Genomic DNA, 22,696 nt, shown 5'->3' on the forward strand with positions numbered 1-22,696 from the left:
ATTAGTGTTTCTGATCTGTATGTTCGAATATAAATTAAAAACATTCGAACAGTTCGAACATGAATACACAAAATTATATAGTAACATTTGAACATAGGCCTCAACGTTCGAATGATTAAATGATTAACGTTCAAACAAACATCTGAATGTACCACTTGAGTTCGAACGGTTCTTTGTTAACATTCGAAATAACATCCAAACGATAAACCAGTTACGTTTGAACATTGGTCAGTTAACGTTCGAACGAAAATTTGAACATTTATTGTAATTAACATTTGGATGCATAAACGTTCGAACGTAAATATGAAATGTTCGAACTTGAATCAACGAATGTCAACTTCTGTCATTCGAATGCCAATCGGTTAGGTTGCCATTCGAACGTTCAATTGGACGTCCGAACGTTACTTTCTATGACAGATTTTAACCGTCACAAAAAAGGAACGTTCGAACGTTACACCAAACGGAACACCTTCAACCGTTACTAAAAATATTTAGTGACGATTCAATAGTTAACCGTCACCAATTGTTTTCTGTGACGCACATTAGGTGACAGTCATGGTGACAGTTTCAAACCATCACCAAATATCTTTAGTGACGTTTTGGTAATTTTTTGTGACGGTTTCCTCTGTCACAAAAGACAAATTGTGTTGTAGTGGGATTCTCAGACCTACAAAAATATTGCTTTAAGCATCATGTTCATATAGTAAGTCGATGGATAAATAGACACAAAGTTAGTTTTTGTTATGATTATATCACTCAACCAAAACATGTTCTGGTATTAAGAGTCCTAGGGGTGATTAACGGTCCGGTCGGACCAAACGAACAGACCATTTTGGTCCGGACCAGCCTGGATTGAGACTGAGACCGGTCGGTCTCGATCCACCTTTTAGAGGCCGAAAAGTTTCGATCCTGTCCACGGTCCAAGATTTTTCCGGACCGGACCAGATCAAATGAAAAATAAAAATAAAAAAATATTTTATACAAAACTATTGATTCAGTTGTGTCCGGTCCCTATGGGTGTTGGGTTCGATCCGGTCGGGTCCAGAAAAATGATGGACCGAAAATATTCGGTCCATCGCGGGATCGGATCGGACCATTTGCACCCTTAATTAAGATTGGCATTGCTGTTCTAAATCTGAAATTGGAAAATGCAATACATGAAATGAAGGGTGTAGTCCTCGAAGATGCACATCTCGTGACAAGAAATTAGGAAAATGATTCGGTCGGGATTCGAAACATTCCGTAACCTTTATGGAAAAATGGTTTGGACAGTTTGGAAACACGATTTTAGTTTTCGTTCTGCACCACCAAATGTGAGTACTAAATGCATTCGTTTAGTGAATTAACTGAGCTTCTCTCCCAATTTTCACCCAAATGAGTTTCTCTCTCTATACTTTCGCTCTCTCAACTGCAACTCAAAAACCTTAAATTTGTCTTTTGTTCATCACCTCAATCTATCTCTCTCTCGCTCTCTATCTCAGATTTAAATTCATGTTATGCACCATTGCACCCCTAAAGAAGAATTCGGGCCAGCTCGAGTCAGGTGAACAATGCTATATATCTATAAATTCTACGTATATCTCAACAAAATATATATTTCATATATTGTTTTACTTCATAATTTTAATATTCATTGTATATTCAGTGGCGGACCTATTACGGGGTAGGCCCCCCCAAAGTTTGAAAAAAAAATATATTAATTTTTTTTGATTTAATATGATTATATTAATCTCATATTGTGTTGGTTCTCTCTCTAAAAAATTATCTCGGCCCCTTCTACAAAATTATTTTGATCTTATAGATTATTTTGACTCAGAAATAGAATAAAAAATATTTTATTATAGTTTTAGCATTGTTCGCCCCCCCCCCCCCCCCCCCCCCCCCCCCCCCCCCCCCCCCCCCCCCCCCCCCCCCCCCACGATAAATTTCTGGTTTCGCCACTGAGTGCCCCACCACCTTGATCTGCCACTGCCCCTTGCTGTGCCACCGTAGACTTCCACCCAAGCCACCGCTGCACATAGTTTTCGGTATGCATGGCCCCTGTCATGTAATTTTTGATCCTAGGTTATTTTCTCAAAGAGCCATGCAGGTTATGAGTTTTCTTTCCCAAAATGCCCTTGATTGAGTATGTACCGATCATGTAGTTATTTTCTCAAACAAGTAGTTGTCCGTCGGCCTTGACATGAACCAATTCAATGCCGTTATTTTGCCTGTCAACTTCTATACCCTGTTTAGCTCCCCCGAGGTTCACTTACAATAGTGCCCTAATTTTCTTTGGATTAGCCTTGATTCTCTGCTCTGAGACCATGAATCCTAAAAACTTGCAAGACCCTACGTCGAAAGTGCATTAAGCCGAGTCGTAGATTTCATCTTATATTTGTGCAGTACCATAAAGGCCTCCCTTAAGATCACTATGTGGTAGCAGGGTTTCCTTATTTTTAACCAAAAGGTAATCTAAATAAACTTCCATATCATAGAGTATATACATACAGTATATTGTATGTATAACTTTAAAAGAAATAAAAAATTAAAGAGTTTGGTCCCTATCAAAATTGGGTTTTGACAGAAAAAATTAGCCCCACTCCAATTGATAATTATATATATATATATATATGTGTGTGTAACGTTTTCTTCCTCATAGATATCTTTAAAGATTTTTATTTTCTTCATAAAACGATTTCTTTTCTTAAAATTTAATTAAAGTGAAAATTAGAACATATTGAGACCCTTTCTCTTCTTTTACTCATACTTTTTTTTTTATTATATTTTCATTTAAGTGTATTTCAAAATATTTATTTCATAAAAAATGGTATTATAGTTTTATAAATATGTTTAGGCGTCTCAAAATAATGCCACATACATCTGAGGAAGACAAGATGTCCTACAATTATATATAGTTCAACCTTGTCCTAAAGAATTATTCAGAACGCCCAGAGCGATGTGCATCTTATTTACTAATTAGTCTTGTTTGGCTACGAAGCAGAGGATAATTTGTACAGTCCTAGGCCATATAAGTCTCGCGCGCACTCCTTTTATAAAAGTGGGTAAATCTGAGACTCACATAAAAAAAATTATTTTTAATGATGGATCCTACTATTTTGAAATGAAATGCGGGGGGCTAGTACACTTTACTACTTCATATGGCATTACTCAACAAACAAATGTATAAATATCATCTTATGTTTTTTTTATTGCATGCTCATGAAAAATGATGTTTGCACGCTGAGAATAGATAAACCTATACATGATGTACTACGTACTAATGTATGATCAATGCTAGTTTATATAGAATACTACTTGACAAACCAACAGAAACGTTGTAATGCCTTTGGAGAATGATCAAACTGCGTTTATCTAACGTTGTGTTGTACTTTTTCTTATAAACAAGCGAAACGTACGTTACGGTGAGACCATTTTGGTTTTGATTGCGTGGGTAAGCCCAACAATAAAAGACAAAATACCAATCTATATGTGTACTATCAACCAATGAACATATTAATTTAACACTACACAGATATAAATATAGACAAATATGATCATAAAGAGACACTTTGTAACAAGAATATCCAAGATGCCATTTGAAAATAACCAAATTACTTTTTCTTTTCTGTCCAAATCAGATCATTTCCAACGCTATATCTTCCCCTAATGTCATAGCATGCAATTGATGAGGGAGGATTGTCTCTATATAAATGTTAAGAGCAAGTGTGCTAGTCATTGCAGCGACCAGAACAAACCATCATGGGCTTCTCTAACCAAAGCCAATGCATTTGTTTTGCTTTGATCCTCACTTTGGGAGCTTTGGCTTCTCAAGTTGCTGCTCGCACCCTCCAAGATGTGACAATGCGTGAGATGCATGAACAATGGATGGCTCGTTATGGACGGTTATACGAAAATAATCAGGAGAAGGAGAAGCGTTTGAAGATATTTAAGGAGAATGTGGCGCTTATAGAATCTTTCAACGACGTTGGAAACAAACCTTACAAATTAGGAGTCAACCAATTTGCAGATCTTACGAATGAAGAGTTCAAAGCCTCACGAAATAGATTCAAGGGGCATGAGTGCTCAACAAAGACTTCTTCCTTCAAATATCAAAATGTGACTGCATTGCCTTCGTCCATGGATTGGAGAAAGAAAGGAGCCGTAACACCCATCAAAGACCAAGGCCAATGTGGTAAGTGCCTAATTTTGAGACGAATTTTGTCCACTAATTTATGTTTATAACACTTTTTGGTGATGAAACGTAGGATGTTGCTGGGCATTTTCAGCAGTGGCAGCCATGGAAGGAATTACTAAGCTAAAAAGTGGTAAACTAATCTCATTGTCAGAGCAAGAGTTGGTTGACTGCGACATTAAAGGAGTGGACCAAGGTTGTAGTGGTGGTTTGATGGACAATGCTTTCCAGTTCATCCAAAACAATCACGGTCTCACTACAGAAGCCAACTATCCTTACACAGGTGTGGATGGAACCTGCAACACAAAGGGAGAAGCCAACCATGCAGCCAACATAAACGGCTACGAAGATGTGCCAGCCAACAGTGAGAAGGCACTTCTTAAGGCTGTAGCTAATCAGCCAATTTCAGTTGCCATAGATGCTGGAGGATCTGACTTCCAATTCTATTCAAGCGGAATTTTTACAGGAGAGTGTGGTACTAGCCTAGACCATGGCGTTACTGCTGTTGGTTATGGGGTTACTAGTGATGGGACCAAGTATTGGCTGGTGAAGAACTCATGGGGTACAGAATGGGGTGAAGAAGGGTACATAAGGATGCAAAGAGATGTTGATGCAAAGGAAGGCCTATGTGGTATAGCTATGCAAGCCTCTTATCCGACTGCATAGAATTTATAAATCACATTCAAAGTCAATGTGCACTAACTCACATGCAATATAATGCACTACTTTTTTCAGTTGTTTCAATTATTACTACTCAAATCTATATGTGTAAATTCTCTGGTTTCCTTACACATGATATATGTAAACCTTTTTCTTAGTATGCTTATTCTCCCGAACAGAGCCCTATTGTTTGAAAAGACTTGACAATGAAAATGCTTTCAAAGAAACAATGGAAAGCTTGAAATATACTAGGAATATGGATGAATGAAAGGAGTATGGGTATTTTAACGGTATTATATTTGACATCATGTTATTCCTTGAAATCGCAACCATAAATTGGGCCCATCAAATTAAAGGCATTAATACAATACTAAACTAGTTGTGTGAACCATCGTTAAATTGCAATGGGGGTTAATCCACATGAGTTGCTCTTGTTTCAATAGAAGAGAGAGAGAATTTAAATATACACAGCACACAGCAACCATATTTTGAAAAGTGTGCTAAAGAAAAGTGATCATTTTCCAGCTAAATCTTGATAAAGACATAGGCCTAAGCTGATCCAAATTTTGTATTGCGTGTACTTTAATAGAGCATAATGTTTCATACTAAACTAGTCTATCAAAACTCGTGAATGATTTTGGAGTATATAATTCCAATACTAGTCCATTAAAACAATTTTTTAAGAAGTACAATAGAAACAGAAGGGAATAATAATTAATTAGTAATTAAAATCTACTTTAGAAATTGAAATTTGACAAAATGTAGGCCTAATTCCAACACATTTGATAGAAAAAATCTTTAACAAGTATACCCATTTTGATGTCTTTAAAAGCAAAGTCCAAAAAGTGGAAAAACGTTTTTACAGCGGAGAAAAAAGTGAGAAAGCTCGTTACAAAGACCAATGGTTATCAATAACTTTAACAATGGGATAACTTCTTAACAAGTTAAACTACAATTTAACATCTTACAAAGGAGAGTTGTATTGTGCATGGCACGGGCACTCGTAAAGCTACCTGTCTGCTACAGATAATGTTTGGTTAATGCATGTTAGGGCCATATCCTTATTTGTGCTTTCTACGTTCAATGCTTTAAGTTTCATGAGTCACGGGCACTCGTAAAACTATAATGTTTGCTTAATGCATGTTAGGGCCAAATAAAAATGATCCTCAAATTCCATGGCTGCATTCTCAAAAGGCATCACCTTTCCATTTGGTCATCAATTCTACTGACTATCTTGCCATCGGCTGCCACATTTACAACCGGTACTTTCCTGTAAATGCCGTTTACCACTTCAATGAGTTTTGGAGACGTTGCTAAGTGCTTGGTTTCCTTGGAGGTGTGCACAACTCCAATCCCTTAGAAGTGAACTGACAATGAGAAAATTATTATTGTCAGTTTTGGAAAAACATGCTCCTAATAAATTGACAATATTTAGACTCGGCGTGCCCTCCCAGTCCTTGACATGTGGTGTTTTCCCCTTTGATCATAGCTACTTAATTTGATCCTCCCTATTTATTCTTTGCATAACCGTCATTCCTTCCTCTTTATATACTTTGTTATGCTCCTGTACCCTGTGCATATCGTTCTTCCTTCTCATTAATTCTCTCACACCTTTGTTCTTGCCTAGGTTTGTGCCCTTTTGTAGCCACAGGTTTACCCGTCCGAACCAATGGGTCCCAAAACTCCTTCCCGGTCTTCTCAATCGTGTTGGTCCTCTGTTGAGCACTTTGGTGGCAGTTCTTCATAGCCAGAAGTACTCGAGAGCTTAGTCAGACAACCACCACTGCGCAAGCGGAGCTGGATTCCCTATGGGATACCTAAATATGCTGAGTTGATACTGCACGATCCGACCAACTGCATCGTTGACTCTAAGGGGCCCGTTGACGACGTCGAGTTGTTCCAGATATGGTTGAAACTTTCGTTCTTCCACACAATTCACGACATCTTAGATTTCTTCATGGTGGCACCCGCTGAGTTGCTACTTAACGTTTGGAGGATCCCTACTGCATCGCTTAGCACAAGGTCCTAGGAGCCATAGCCAAAGAGAGTTTGGACCTTACCGCCTACGAGTTGCTCCACACTCATGGCATTAAGAGGCACGATGGGAAACAGTGGCGTTAGGTGGGAGCTGTAAAGTCGTCCGACTAGAGAAACACTATTCCCACATGAAGAACTGGATTGAAGTTCTATGTTTCTAGGTCGAGATGGTAGTTTCCTGTCGGTGAGGCCAACCATCATGAGCTCTTGGAGTCCTGTTTTGGAAGGTTGCGACTTCGAGGATACCCTCACCAAGAGGGAGCAAGAGGACGTGGATCTTGTTTACGCATGGCATTAGTTATGCGTAACCCAACCGTTGTGAATTCATACACGATTCTCACCAGAGAGAACGTCACTCTATTCTTGGTGTTGACGGATTGATTGTAGGTTGTTGGCCATCCGTTGCTTGGTTCAAATGGCTCAATTCCTTCTGAGGATGATAAAGGCATGCCCCCACCCACGTCGGATCCAAAAGGGAAAAAGTTACATGTTAAGCGAGTAGGGTTTCGTGGCGCATTTGGGGTTCGAGGTGGGGCTTGTGTTTGTCCTAACCCTCAATGTCTTGGGGGAGGGGGGGGGGGGTTCTATGGGTATCCAGTTGCTTGTTGTTCCTGCACTTTGCACCCAGTGAATGGCGTGAGCATCATTCTTTGGCGCATCTTGTGCGTCGAGCTAAGATCCTTAACCAGGGGGGACGATATGGATTTGGTACTTGATATCTCCCTCTTTGACATCACTCTGATTGTCTTTCCTGGCTCGCTCCCTAGGGTTTGCTTCAATTGATTCGAGACTTCTTTACCTTGTTCGGCAATGAGTGAATCCGTCGAAGTTCAAGAGGTTTGTGAGGCAGGGTGTGCTCCTGCCGCCCCAAACATCGTGTCTGGGAAGTTGGGGCTGCGGTCAAGTCGGCGTTGTCTAGTCAGAGCAGCTTCTTAGGCGAGGGAAACCTTGAACAATGTTCGGGGAGCTTGGAACTCCTTTTGGCATTTTCCATGTGGGAAGGGCTTCAACAGTACTTTCTCCTTTTGGCAACCCTTGCCGAGGAGTCCCCTTGTTGGGGAGGTGCCTTTGTTCCCTTCGTCGAGTCTGACTCTTTTTTCATCTGAGCACTTGGTCCCGTCAGGGATTTCTCGCATTGGGCAGACAGTCCCCTTAATCTAAAGAGGTTCTTGCTGTTGACTTTTCACTGACTGAGGGGCTACCGGACAATAGCTGCCCTAAAGGGAACCAACTCAAGGCTTATTCACAAGCCCAAGCTGCCCTCATGTAATTGTTTGCTTAACTTGTCACCCTAGTGGACCGTTCTGCTGCTAGATCGACCGTCAAGGGTAACAACCCTGGCCCTAGGCCATCCATTCCTTTGCCGACTCATCCTTTTGCACCTACCATGCAAGTGCATGAGACTACAGACTCTCCCACTGAGCAGATCGTTCAGGACCTTGAGTGTTTTCTCTCCCCAATACGTAACTTCTTTTCTTTCTCGTGTGTCTTCTCAACATTGTTGTCCAACCGATCGTCTTCCATTGTTGGGGTTGCCTTCATTGGCCAATTAGGTCACACTCTGCCACTCCACTTTGGAGGAGCAACTACAATCCTTGCATTAGTTCATGGCAGAGGTCTTCCAAGTTGGTTTCGAGGAGAGAGGTAAATGGGTGGAAGCATAGTCCCAACCAAGCTCCCGTTTGTTCGCCTAAAAGGTTGGGACTGCAGCCTTGAGGGTGGAGGTTTCTAGTCTCTAGCATGCCTTAACTTCAGAGAGTTTAGATGAGTTGCCTTTGTCCAAGCACAGTCTATAAGAGGTGGTGCACGCCTTTGCACTTTTGGATCAGGTGGTGACAGTGGAGCGCGATCGCGACGATAGGCTGAAGGACGAGCTGGCGAGAACGAGTGAGCACTGTCTTGAGTATGTGAGCAAAGTCGCAGAGGGCGAGCATTCCTACTCTCCCCTTTGGAATGACCTCGAAGCTGCTTGTGGGGAGCAAGTGCAGGCGAAGGCCGACTATAGGTCTATTCGGTCACATTGAAACTACTTCCTATTGTTTGAGATTATAACCCGCGGTATGCCAACATGACATACAATAGACTATTTCCCGTTCTCTAAGTTTAAAACACATGGTATCCCAAAATGACATACGGTAGACTTCTAGAGGAATTTTACCATATTACCGACTAAGCTATTCTATTTCTATTCATTTCAGGAAATAATCAATGGTGACCACTACGAACTTGACCCGATCCCTCCTGTTCTGCAAGGGTCCTACATTATTGATTCCCCAAAGTGAGAACGTCCATGGTATGACTACCGTCGTTAATTCTTTGGGTGGGCCGCGAGGTATATTACCATGCAGCTGGCAATTTGCACATTTTCTAACTAATTTGTTCGGATCCTTTAGTGCTTACAGCCATTAATACCTTGCTCTTTGGGATTTTTTTTCTAACGCTTTACTGCCTAAATGGGTTCTGCATATTCCTTCGTGTGTTTTTACCAAACGTATTGTAACATCAGGACCCAGAATTTGTATGGTTGGACTATGGATTATTTATTTATTTATTTGAGCTTGATATTTAGGTTTTTTTTTTGGTTTTATGTTATGGATCGAGTAGTGATTTTTTATTTTTTTTGAGCTTTTGGCCGTTTGTTTAAACCTTGGAAAAAAAAAAACTATCAGTTTATGAGCAGTTCCTCGCACGCACGACTCTAGGACTCCCATGCACGTACGCTTCTCATCTCCTCAGCTTTAGAGTTTGTATTTTTTTTTTTTGTGTTTCCAATCACCCACGTATTCACACGTTAACTTCAGTTCACGCATGTTTCATTTCCATTTTCACAGCAACCGTCCCCATATATAGATAGAACTCGTATGTGGAAGACGGAAGTGATCTCTAACCTAGACTAGAGTGCCGCTACACCATCCAGAACTCAAGCCGCCTCCCCATACAGAATCGACGCAACCCGTGCATGCACTGCATCTCCACGGATCGCTGCTCCACCTCGCCGTGCGCCACCTCCACTTGACCATCACTAGAGTTCCAGCTCCTCAGCCGTACACCACTGCATCACCAGCATAGTGCCGAGCGCAACCACCTACATCGTGAACTGAAAACTCCTCTGTTTTGGGTGCCAAAAACAGAGCAACACACAGCCCGGTGCCCTTGTTGTTCAAAGCCACCACACACGGTGCCAGCGCCTCCACTTCGTTACCACCGGCACTGAGAACTCCGACGGTCACTCCACGCCACTCCTATCACGCCGCGTCCCTCTCGGTAAGCCACCGATAGCACCTCCGTGTCACTCTCTCTCGGCTTACTCTATCTCTTTTGCATTTTTTTTCATTTGTTGGTCTCTCTCTCACTAGATCTCTCTCTCACTCGTCACTTTTTCTCTCAGTATGATGCCCCAGGACCACCTCTTGCTAAGCTCACAGAGTGCCACGGCCTCCTCACCGTTCTTTCCGTTCTCTCTCTCTCTCTTTTTCTACTTTTCTACGTGAGGTTTTTCTCTCACTCATCTCTCTCTCTCTCAGTGCCCCACCACCATGATTTGCCACTACCCTCAGTTGTGGCTCCATAGACTTCGACCCAAGCCACTGCTGCACATAGTTTTTGGTATGCATGGCCCTGTCACGTAATTTTTGATCCTAGGTTATTTTCTCAAAGAGCCATGCAGGTTATAAGTTTTCTTTCCCAAAATGCCTTTGATTGTGTATGTACCAATTATGTTTTTATCATCTGCTATGCGTGGGATTTTATTTGTAGTATAAGAATTTATATTTACGGATAGAAGTTAAATTACTAAATATATGAGTTTTAAAATATGATTAAGTTAATTACCAAAATGAATCTAAGTTGAAGTTGTTTAGTTTTAAAATATTTTGGTATAAATATATTAGCTAGTATTAAATCTTATAATCTGATTTTGTTAGTAAATAAGTTAGATTTTGTGTTTTAGTCGGACTAATTATTTGGGCATTGATGAATTGAGAAAGATGACGATATTTGAGGATTACGTGAATTTAGTTTTTTTGAGGAATTAAAATAGGTTATTTTAGCATCTTAGGCTTAAATGTTGAAATACATGTTCGATTGGAAATTTATGAAAATCATGTGACAATCTTATAGGTGATGATTGATTTTTTGTCCAGTACTGTTGTGGAGAAATTCTGAAAAGCTAAGAAGTTCAGGGAAGCGGGGTTCTTATGCTAGACTTTGCATAAAATAAAATAAAATGATGTTGCTTTTGAAAATATGCATGTTTGTTTTGAAAAGAAATCAGAAAACAACCTCAAATATGTGTTCTACATTTGCATGAAAGCTGTAAAAGAGAAATTATTTTCTGTCATGATTGGTGTAGACATGAGCTAATTTTATATATTCTGTTTCTGATCATGCAAAAAGGAGCGAATATGAAAACTTGTGCATAATTATGTAAATATGCTATGGATATGTTTTGATTATTCAATACTCTGTTTGGATAAGATTTGATTTCTGAAAACCTTTGGCATGACTCTTTGATTCTGAATTTGATTCTGTTTCTGCTCTGTTTAGTTATGGCCCTGCCACGGGTTATAATAGTGGATGCGACCCAACCACGGGTAATAATAGTGGATACGGCCCAACCACGGGTTACAATAGTAGATATGGCCTAACCACGGGTAATAATAGTGGGTACGGCCCTACCACGGGTTATAATAGTGGATATGGCCCTGCCACGGTTTATAGTAGTGGTCTCTGTTTAGAGTGAACACTTTGGTGACAGAGTGATTTATGTTCTGCTTGACTATCCACAGATGCACAACCCTACCACGAGGGTTATACATGGCTTCTGTTCTGATATGATGTTCTGATGATGATCATCATTATTTATGCTATGCCAAAGGATATTTTTGAATAAAATTATTTCTGAATCTTCGCTCTGATATTTTGATAACATGTTCTGCTTCTGTACTCTGAAAATGAAAATGTTTTGTTCTGCATTCTGATCACTGTAAATGCTCATGTTTACATACTGGTATATGTTCTCTGCTTACTGAGTTGTTGATAACTCACCCATTATCTCCATATATTTTTTAGATAATTTTGATGGTTCAGCTGGAGAACAAGAGTAATAAGTTTTAGCAAGGTGTTATGATTGTAGTCAAATAATTGACTGAGGGTGCAAGTGCATATTTGAGAGTCGTAGTTAGTAAATTGGTTTACTTTCGGTATTTTGATTGATGAATTTAGGATATTTTCGAGTTTTTGGAGAGTTTTTAATTTACGAAGGAACATAGATTTTTGGGTTGAGTAAATGAATTAATATTTTATGAAGTTTTTTTTTTTCTGGATTTTATAGTTGTGTTATTTAAGTTGAAATTAGGTATTAAGAGCTAACTCTCCGAACCTCCAGGAACAGAGTGTTACACGTATTGAGCTTCTTTTGCGGACATATATCTTAGGAGTGGTGCTAAGAAAGCACTCCTTTTACACAGGTAAATCTGGCGACCAGTTTTTTACCTTCCTCACCTTTGCTCATTCGTCTGGTAGTTCCCCATAGTTAGGTATTTGCACATGTTGCAAAACGGTCGTGGGTAGTTCCCAAGAAGGGAGCGAGTTTTCTGGCCCTGAAGCGGTTTGTCCTAGCTTGTTTGCTCACCAGTTACTTTCTTGAGGTATTTCTCAAATGTCGAAATACTGGAAGCGATCACACCGCTCCCACCCCCATTGTAGGAACATCCCCTTTTACTTGGTTGCTACAACTTGGGAATCCGCTTGCACCTTAACTTCATTTCCTCCCAACCCTTCTGTCACAGCTAGTCCTACTAGCAATGCATCATATCCTAACTCATTATTAGTGACCTTGAATGCCAACCTCACAACGTAGTAGATTTCTTCCCCCCGGTCTATTAGAAGGTGGAGGCTTACTACCCCACTGTTGCGGCAGGAAGAGCCATCCACACACACTTGCCAGGGACTTCCCTTCAAGGCCATTCATGTTTCTTCTAGGAAGTTGACGAACTCAATGACGAAGTACGCCAAGACTTGCCTTTTCATGGCTTTTTCTGGGAATGTAATCGATGTCGAATTCACTGAGTTCAATTGACTAATTTACCAATCCACCAGAAGTGTTGTTGAGTGGGTCTGGAAGTAGGGTCTCAACCAGTGGGTGGTGACTACCAGCGCCAATGCTAACAGCTCTATGTGTGGGTAGCGTGTTTCTGCTCCTTTCAGGGCACAACTCATATACTACACCACCCTTTGCTTCTTGTCCTCTTACCGAGTAAGCACATTGGAAAAGGCATATGGCCTGACTGATAGGTATAAATATTGGACCTCCCCTGGCTTCATCTGACTTAAGATGGGAAGATTAGCTTGGTATGCAGTCAACTATTCAAATGCCTAATCACATTCATTGTTTCCATTTTGTGCCTTTTGTAGCACCCTAAAAAATAGTAAGCAGTTGTCCGTCGGCCTTGACATGAACCGATTCAATGTCGTTATTTTGCCAGTCAACTGCTATACCCTATTTAGCTCCCCCGAGGTTCATTTCCAATATTGCCCTAATTTTCTATGGATTAGCCTTGGTTCACTGCTCTGAGACCATGAAGCCTAAGAACTTGCGAGACCCTACACTGAAAGCGTAGTAAGCCGAGTCGTGGATTTCATCTTATATTTGTGCAGTACCATAAAGGCCTCCCTCAAGATCACTATGAGGTAGCAGGTTCCTTACTTTTAACCAATAGGTAATCTAAATAAACCTCCATATTCCATCCAATATTTCCTTTGAACATGTGGTTTACTAGCCTATGATATGTCACCCCCACATTTTCTAAACCGAAGGGAATTACTTGGTCGCAGTATAGGCCCTGTTCGGTTATAAAGGAGAGGGTATTAACTTGTTTGTTGACTTCGGTACACTCGAGTTTCTCCCCTTGTGTAGAGATGATGTCCCACCCGTCCATCTCAACCCGTCCATATTAAATGATCATTCAATTCAAGTAGGTGAGGAGGAAGAAGAAGAAAAAGAGTCAGAAGATGAAGACAAATATGAATCCCGGCATGAGGTGGATAAGGAGGACGAAGAAGAGGTTGATAATGATGATGAAGATGTTATTGAGGGAGATTCTGAAATAAGCATGGAAAATACATCCGAAGATAAAGAATAAAAGTACTAAATATTTTATTCATATAGCTGACTATAAAATATTATACTTTTCATAATTTATTCTAATTAATTTTCTTTGATATAATTAATCATTTTCGAGGATGCAGCCAAAATGACAACGAAGAAATGTGCCTCTGCCAAGTCCAAGTCTGAAACCCATTGAGGACTCCCCACCAGAGGAATCCACTCCTAAAGATCAAGTTAACACACAAGAGAACAACAGCTAGTCGACACCTACCAGTCAGGAAATATTGGGGTTGATAATTAATTATATAGTTAATACTTTTGTCTCAATAACTATATAACTATAATCATACTATTATCATATAGTTGATGCATCTGCACGTTGCGGTCGGGGCTATACATGTGGCATCTCTTTTGAGAAAAATAGAAGGCATGGAAAACTCAATATCACCATTTCTGATAATTCCACTAGAGTTGTGGATGATAGTGCAGGAGCACTTTCTTCCTATATTGGTACAGTAGTTCGAGCTTATGCTCCATTTTATGTGCGCTTAAGGCGAGATGTTTCGAATGAGATTAAGGAGCACATTCAAAGTCGTGTGCTGGTGAGTTTACTTTGAGAATACATTTTTTTACCCAGATTAGTATATCATATTTTTTACCTGATTCTCTTATTAGGATGAATTCGACCTTAACTTTGGCTGTAGCGAGGATTTGAGAATCGTGAATGAATTGATGGCTACACTATTTCGATGTCACAAGGGACGATATCATGACCACTTCAAGAAGTTTGAGACGTTAGAAGAGGCTGCGCAATCCCCTTTCCAGCAGATGAAATTAGATGATTGGAGAATGTGTCGTGATCTTTTCGCATATCTAGATTATCAGGTATTTTACATTTATATCCTTTAATTATTTACATTCATATTCGTTCTATATATTATATGTATATAAATTACAATTAACATTCTTAATTGATTTTGTAGCACTTGAGTTCTACAAATGCACATAATAGATCCGCTCTGGCTGTCCACCATCATGTCGGTTCAAGGTCATTCCACAACTTGCTGAAAAAATGGTAATTAAAAAATTATAGACTTCATTTATTTTTCTGATATTCTTTTATTTAAGTACTAACATTATCTTTTTAAAATTGCTAATGTCGCTTTGTTAGAAATGTGTTGATCCTTAAAACTTTTCCCTTATTCATGTCTATATTGCTGCTCACACTAATGAGCGTAGTGAGTGGATGGATCCTACCGCTGCAGATAATTATGTAAGTAGTGTTAATTTTGTTAAATAAATTATGCAACATGTGAATAATTTATTTTTTATTTCTATTTCTTTTAATTCATTATTTATTAACCATGTGTTTTATTTCAAATTGTAGGAAAAAATGATGGAGATGCAGTTAGTTTCTAAGGAAACCTCTCTTAGTGATATAGATATATTCCCACAACTGCTCAGACCACAGTCTAGTATGGCAAGAGGTTTGGAACGATCTTTCAAGCATAGATATTCATCCTCCCCAATCTCATCGACTTCAAAAATTAATAATCTTACCAAAGATTTAGAAGCTGCACGGCTTGAGAATGAATATATGAGGTCGAGATAGTAAGAGTTAGAGTCTCTCTTAGAGTGACAGTCTCATTTAGAGACGCGTTTGTAGTACCAACAGAGACACCAGGAGGAAAGAATACGCAGTAAAGTTCAAGTGCAGTGGGAGATGATGGTGCTAATGGAGCGTGTTATGTCGTTGTAACAGAATTGCGGTGGGCGAAAAAGGAAGAAGAAATGAATTTTATCAATTTTATTAAGGTATATAACTAATTTTAATATCTAAATTTGAAATTTTATAAGACATTGTTAGTAGTTAATTGATAGTGTGTGATATGATACAATTTGTATGTTTTTAAATTTTATGAAATTAATATTTCTGATCTGTTTGTTCGAATACAAATTAAAAATATTTGAACATTGGTTCACATTCGAACCAACGTTCGAATGTGAATACACAAAATTATATAGTAACATTCGAACGTAGGCCTCAACGTTCGAATGATTAAACGATTCACGTTCGAACAAACCTCTGAACGTACCACTTGCGTTCGAACGCTTCTTCGTTAACATTCGAAATAACGTCTGAACGATAAACCCGTTACATTTGAACATTGGTCAGTTAACGTTCAAACGAAAATTCGAACGTTTATTGCAATTAACGTTCGGATGCATAAACATTCAAACGTAAATATGAAACGTTCGAACTTGAATCAACGAACGTCAACTTCTGTCATTCAAACCCCAATTGGTCAGGTTGCCGTTCGAACGTTTAATTGGACATCCGAATGTTACTTTCTGTGACAAATTTTAACTGTCACAAAAAAGGAACGTTCGAACGTTACACCAAACGAAACACCTCCAACCGTCACTAAAAATATTTTTAGTGACGGTTCAACAGTAAACAGTCACCAATTCTTTTCTGTGACGCACATTAGGTGTCTGTTTCAAACCATCACCAAAGATCTTTAGTGACGTTTTGGTAATTTTTTGTGACGGTTTCCTCTGTCACAAAAGACAATTGTATTGTAGTGGGATTCTCGGACCAACGATAATATTGCTTTAAGCATCATGTTCATATAGTAAGTCGATGGATAAATAGACACAAAGTTAGTTTTTGTTATGATTATAGCACTCAACCAAAACATGTTCTGGTATTAAGAGTCCTAAGGGTGATAAACGGTCCAGTCGGACCGAACAGACCGACCGTCTCAGTCTGGACAGAGACTGAGACAGGTCGGTCTCGGTCCACCTTTTAGAGGACCAAAAAGTTTCAGTCCGGTCCACGGTCCAAGATTTTTCTGGACCGGACCAGGCCAGACCGAATGAAAAATAAAAATAAAAAAATATTTTATATATAGCTATCGGTCCGGTCCAGTCCGGTCTAAAAAAATGATGGACTGAAAATTTTCGGTCCATCGCGGGATTGGACCGGCCCATTAGCACCCCTAATTAAGACTGGCACTGCCGCTCTAAATCTGAAATTGGAATATGCAATACATGAAATGAAGGGTGTAGTCCTCGAAGATGCACATCTCGTGACAAGAAATTACGAAAATGATTGGGTCGGGATTCGGAACATTCCGTAACCTTTATGGAAAAATGTTTTGGATGGTTTGGAAACACGATTTACGTTTTCGTTCTGCACCACCAAATGTGAGTACTAAATGCATTCATTTAGTGAATTAACTGAGCTTCTCTCCCAATTTTCACCCAAATGAGTTTCTCTCTCTATACGTTGGCTCTCTCGACTGCAACTCAAAAACCTTAAATTTGTCTTCCGTTCGTCACCTAAATCTACCTCAATCTCTCTCTCTCGCTCTCTATCTCAGGTTTAAATTCATGTCATGCACCTTTGCACCCGCTAAAGAAGAATTCATGCTAGCTCGAGTCAGGTGAACAATGATATCTATAAATTCTATGTATATCTCAACAAAATATATATTTCATATATTGTTTTACTTCATAATTTTAATATTCATTGTATATTCAGTGGCGGACCTATTAAGGGGTAGGGGGCCATGGCCCCCCAAAGTTTGAAAAAAAATAATATATATTAATTTTTTTTGATTTAATATGATTATATAAATCTCATATTGTGTTGGTTCTCTCTCTAAAAAATTATCTCGGCCCCTTCTACAAAATTATTTTGATCTTATAGATTATTTTGACTCAGAAATAGAATAAAAAATATTTTATTATAGTTTTAGCTTTGTTCGGCCCCTCCCCCAACGAAAAATTTCTTGTTCCGCCACTGAGTGCCCCACCACTGTGATCTGCCATTGCCCCCAGCTGTGCCGCCGTAGACATCCACCCAAGACACCGCTGCACATAGTTTTCGGTATGCATGGCCCCTGTCATGTAATTTTTGATCCTAGGTTATTTTCTCAAAGTGCCATGCAGGTTATGAGTTTTCTTTCCCAAAATGCCCTTGATTGAGTATGTATTGATCATATAGTTATTTTCTCAAACAACAAGTAGTTGTTCGTCGGCCTTGACATGAACCAATTCAATGCCGTTATTTTGCCTGTCAACTTCTATACCCTGTTTAGATCCTTCCGTGGTTCACTTCCAATAGTACCCTAATTTTCTTTGGATTAGCCTTGATTCTCTGCTCTGAGACCATGAAGCCTAAAAACTTGCAGGACCCTACATAGAAAGTGCATTAAGCCGAGTCGTAGATTTCATCTTATATTTGTGCAGTACCTTAAAGGCCTCCCTTAAGATCAATATGTGGTAGCAGGGTTCCTTACTTTTAACCAAAAGGTAATCTAAATAAACTTCCATATCATAGAGTATATACACACAGTATATTGTATGTATAACATTAAAAGAAATAAAAAATTAAAGAGTTTGGTCCCTATCAACATTAGGTTTTGACAGAAAAAATTAGCCCCACTCCAATTGATAATTATATATATATATATATATGTGTGTGTGTGTGTGTGTGTGTGTGTGTGTGTGTAACATTTTCTTCCTCATAGATATCTTTAAAGATTTTTATTTTCTTCATAAAACGATTTCTTTTCTTAAAATTTAATTAAAGTGAAAATTAGAACATATTGAGACCCTTTCTCTTCTTTTACTCATACTTTTGTTTTTTATTATATTTTCATTTAAGTGTATTTTAAAATATTTATTTCATAAAAAATGGTATTATAGTTTTATAAATATGTTTAGGCGTCTCAAAATAATGCCACATACATCTGAGGAAGACAAGATGTCCTACAATTATAGTTCAACCTTGTCCTAAAGAATTATTCAGAACGCCCAGAGCGATGTGCATCTTATTTACTAATTAGTCTTTTTTTTTTTTTTTTTGAATTCAAACTTTCATTGTATTACTAATCATTTTGGGTATTACAAAATTTGTCATGCAAAACTGCATTGCAAATTACAAAAGGCCCTCCTCAATCCATATTTTTTCCTCACCTAGCTCCAGTGCATATTTAGCTAACAGATGGGCCACTTGATTACCCACTCTTGACACAAACCTAACATTCCATTCTTTTTTGGCTTTAAAAACCTGCTTGATATCTTCAATAATATGCCCCATCCATGATAGATCTTCCTCCTCTCTATTTATCCCTTTGATGACAACTTCTGCATCTCCTTCGAAAATCACCCTTGAAAAGGCTAGCTCATTATAGATTTCTAATGCTTTCCATAATGCCCAACTTTCTGCTAGAGCAGGGTGATCAACATGGTTTCTGACATCACAAACAGACACAAGTACTTCCCCTTCCTCATCTCTTATGACAACTCCCATACCCATTCTCTTAGCCTCCATGTCGAGTGCAGCATCCCAATTAGCCTTTACCTCAAAAATACCTGGTTTTTTCCACTTCTTCTGCATTACATTGTGATTAACAGCAGTATCAGAACCCTCTTGGCATACCAGTGCTGATTTATAATCTTCCAGCCCCTCACCAGCCATTTGTATAAGTTTGCTTGGGCTATAGAATTGGTTCTCAAAAACCACCTTATTCCTTATCAACCAGATTCTACGCATTATGGTAGCAACCCATTCCATCTCCCTTTTTTGTAATCTGTTCATTAGCTTAGACCATAGCTCCAAAAAATCCACTTCATCTGTTGCACACTTATGTACTGGACTGCTAGGCTCTGCCCACACATCTACTGAAGATGGGCAGCTCCAAAGTATATGAATTACTGTCTCCTCATCTCTTCCACATATTGGGCAAAGTGAATTTTCACCAATTTTTTTATTAAACAGATTTCTCTTGGTTGGGATGATGTTATTGGCAGCTTTCCACAAAAACATTTTGACCACTGTTGGCACCTCCATTCCCCATACAAATTTCTACACTGCTTCCTCTTTGCCTCCATTTGATGCTTCCCCTCTGTCTTTTCTTTCCATACTCAATGCCAAATGATAAGCACTCCTAACACTAAAGTTACCATCTTTTGTATAACCCCAATACCTCACATCAGAGGACCCCCTTTTGCTCAAAGGAATTCGAGCAATAACTTCAGCTTCTTCTGGTTTAAATAACCCTCTAATAAGATCTTCATCCCAAGAGTTAGTAGAAGACACAATCAGCTTGTTCACCTTCATATCTTCCCAGGATCTCTTCACAGGGGATTGCACACATTTTGAAGATGGGGTAGGCAGCCACTTCTCTCCCCAAATTCTTATGTTATTCCCATTCCCAGCCCTCCATTGTAAACCTTCCTTTAATAAGTCCTTAGCTGACAGCACACTTCTCCATATATACGAAGGATTTATACCTAGTTTAGCTTTTAGAAAATCTGAATTCTTGAAATATTTATCACTATACACCTGAGCAACAAGAGAAGAGGAAAATTTAATCATACGCCAACCTTGTTTAGCCAACATGGCTGCATTAAAACACTCCACATCCCTAAACCCCATCCCCCCTCTTGCTTTCTGCACACCCAATCTCTCCCAGCTCCACCAATGAATTTTTTTGGAATTTTCCTTGTAACCCCACCAAAACTTAGAGTACAAAGAGTTTAACTCCTTACACAAAGAGCTTGGCAATTTAAAGACACCCATTGTATAGGATGGAATTGCTTGTAAGACTGCTTTGATGAGAACCTCTTTAACAGCTAGTGATAAGAATCTGTTTTTCCAGCTTTCTATTTTTTTCCACACCTTCTCTTTAACTCCTCTAAAGGTTTTGTACTTTGACCTCCCCACCATGGCAGGAAGGCCCAAGTATTTTTCATAACTGCCACAGACTACACCTCCAGCTTCAGAAATGATCATTTTCTTTTCAGTTTCATCAGTGTTGGAGCTGAAAAACAAAGAGGATTTTTCCTTGTTTAGCACTTGGCCTGAAGCCACCTTGTATTTCTGTAAAATACAGCTCAATCTCCTCCATTCATCCCTTCTTGCTCTTCCAAACAACACATAGTCATCTGCAAAAAGCAGATGGTTGACTCTCACACCTTCTTTAGCCACTGCAACACCCCTAATTTCTCCTTTTTGATCAGCATAATTGAGCAAGGAACTCAAACCTTCAGCACACAAAATGAATAGATAGGGAGAAATTGGGTCTCCTTGCCTCAACCCCCTAGAAGGGATCACCTTACCACCAGGTTTACCATTCAAAAGAACGGAATAAGTCACTGAGCTTACACAGCTCATCACAAGCTTGACCCAATTCTCATTAAACCCCAACTTCCTTAAGACAGCTTCTAAAAATTTCCATTCAATCCTGTCATAAGCCTTTGACATGTCCAACTTTAGTGCCTTACTCCCTAACTTACCTTTAGCCTGGTCTTCATTGTGTGTAACACTTCATAAGCTACCACGACATTATCAGAAATGAGTCTTCCCGGGAGAAATGCACTTTGGTTAGGAGAAATGATACTAGGCAGTACATGCTTAAGCCTATTAGCAATAACTTTAGAGCACAACTTATACATTACATTACAAAGGCTAATAGGCCTGTATTCACTAACCAATAAAGGAGTATTAACCTTAGGGATTAAAGCAATGTAAGTATAGTTGAGGGATTGAGGGATATTACCACTATTCAGACATTCCAGCACTGCTGCACTCACTTGTTCACCCACAATGCACCAGTGTTGTTGAAAGAAACTAGCCCCATAGCCGTCAGGTCCAGGGGACTTCAAAGGCCCCATCATTTTCAAGGCCATCTCAACCACATCTTTTGTAAAAGGTAGGCTGAGCTTCACATTCATCTCCATAGACACTTTGGGAACCAGATTCTGAATGCACTCCTCAATGGCTTCCATCGTAGGGCAAGAGGAAGTAAAAATATCTGCAAAATATTTGTTAAAAGCCCTTTCTATTTCTTCAATATCATAAGAAAACCTATCGTGGCCAACTTGAATTTGTGAAATCAAGTTTTTCCTCCTCCTTTGGTTAGCACAAGCATGAAAAAATCTAGTATTTCTGTCTCCCAGCCTATACCAGTCTTTCTTGGCCCTTTGTCTCCACTTAATGTCCTCTTGTTCCAATAACAGCCCAACTTCCTCTTGAATCTTTTTAATATTCTCCATATTCTCCATACCCTCCTCAGCTTGTAAGCTTTTTAATACTGCAGTTTTCTTTTTTATTTCTTTTCCTCTGTTTCTTTCCTTCCTAAAACTCCAGTTGGTTAAGGCCTTGTTGCAATTTTCCAGCATTCTCTGAACCTGGGAAGTGTGGGAATAACCAGCCCTTACTAAACCCCATTCTGCTCCAATTACATTGCCACAGTCCTCTTCCAAAGCCCAGGATGCCTCATATCTAAATTGTCTTTTGTTTTTCATAAATTTCGCCCTCCTTGCCTGCTTGTCAAAACTTAACACTATGGGCCTATGATCAGAACATCTTGCTGGCAGAACTTCCAACAACTTGTCAGGATAATCTTCAAACCATTTAGAGTTTGCCACAGCCCTATCCAACCTTTCTTTAGTGAAAGTTTCATTCACGTGTCTGTTACTCCAAGTAAACTTATCACCTTGCCAACCCACATCATGCAGTTCACTTTCTTCTAGCACCTCCCTAAATTGAGCCATTTGAAGTTCTCCCCTTTGTCTACCTCCCTTCTTCTCATCATGTGTTGTTATTTCATTAAAATCCCCCATTACACACCACCCCTTCCTATACCTAGGTTTAAAAGACCCTAAGAGCCTCCATACCTCTTTCCTTTTGTGCAATTCAG

General features: G+C 39.3%; 1 protein-coding gene across 1 annotated transcript; it reads left to right on the top strand.

The window, feature by feature from the left end:
• Window positions 1-3,741: 3,741 nt before the first annotated feature.
• On the top strand, window positions 3,742-4,840 carry LOC121248699 (senescence-specific cysteine protease SAG39-like). The gene is made up of 2 exons (XM_041147239.1): window positions 3,742-4,174; window positions 4,248-4,840. Exons 1-2 carry the CDS (start codon window positions 3,742-3,744, stop codon window positions 4,838-4,840), a joined length of 1,026 nt encoding a protein of 341 aa, XP_041003173.1.
• The last annotated feature ends 17,856 nt before the right edge of the window (window positions 4,841-22,696 follow it).

Source organism: Juglans microcarpa x Juglans regia, chromosome 2D (assembly GCF_004785595.1).
Source record: "Juglans microcarpa x Juglans regia isolate MS1-56 chromosome 2D, Jm3101_v1.0, whole genome shotgun sequence".
In the NCBI taxonomy this organism is placed as follows: Eukaryota; Viridiplantae; Streptophyta; class Magnoliopsida; order Fagales; family Juglandaceae; genus Juglans; species Juglans microcarpa x Juglans regia.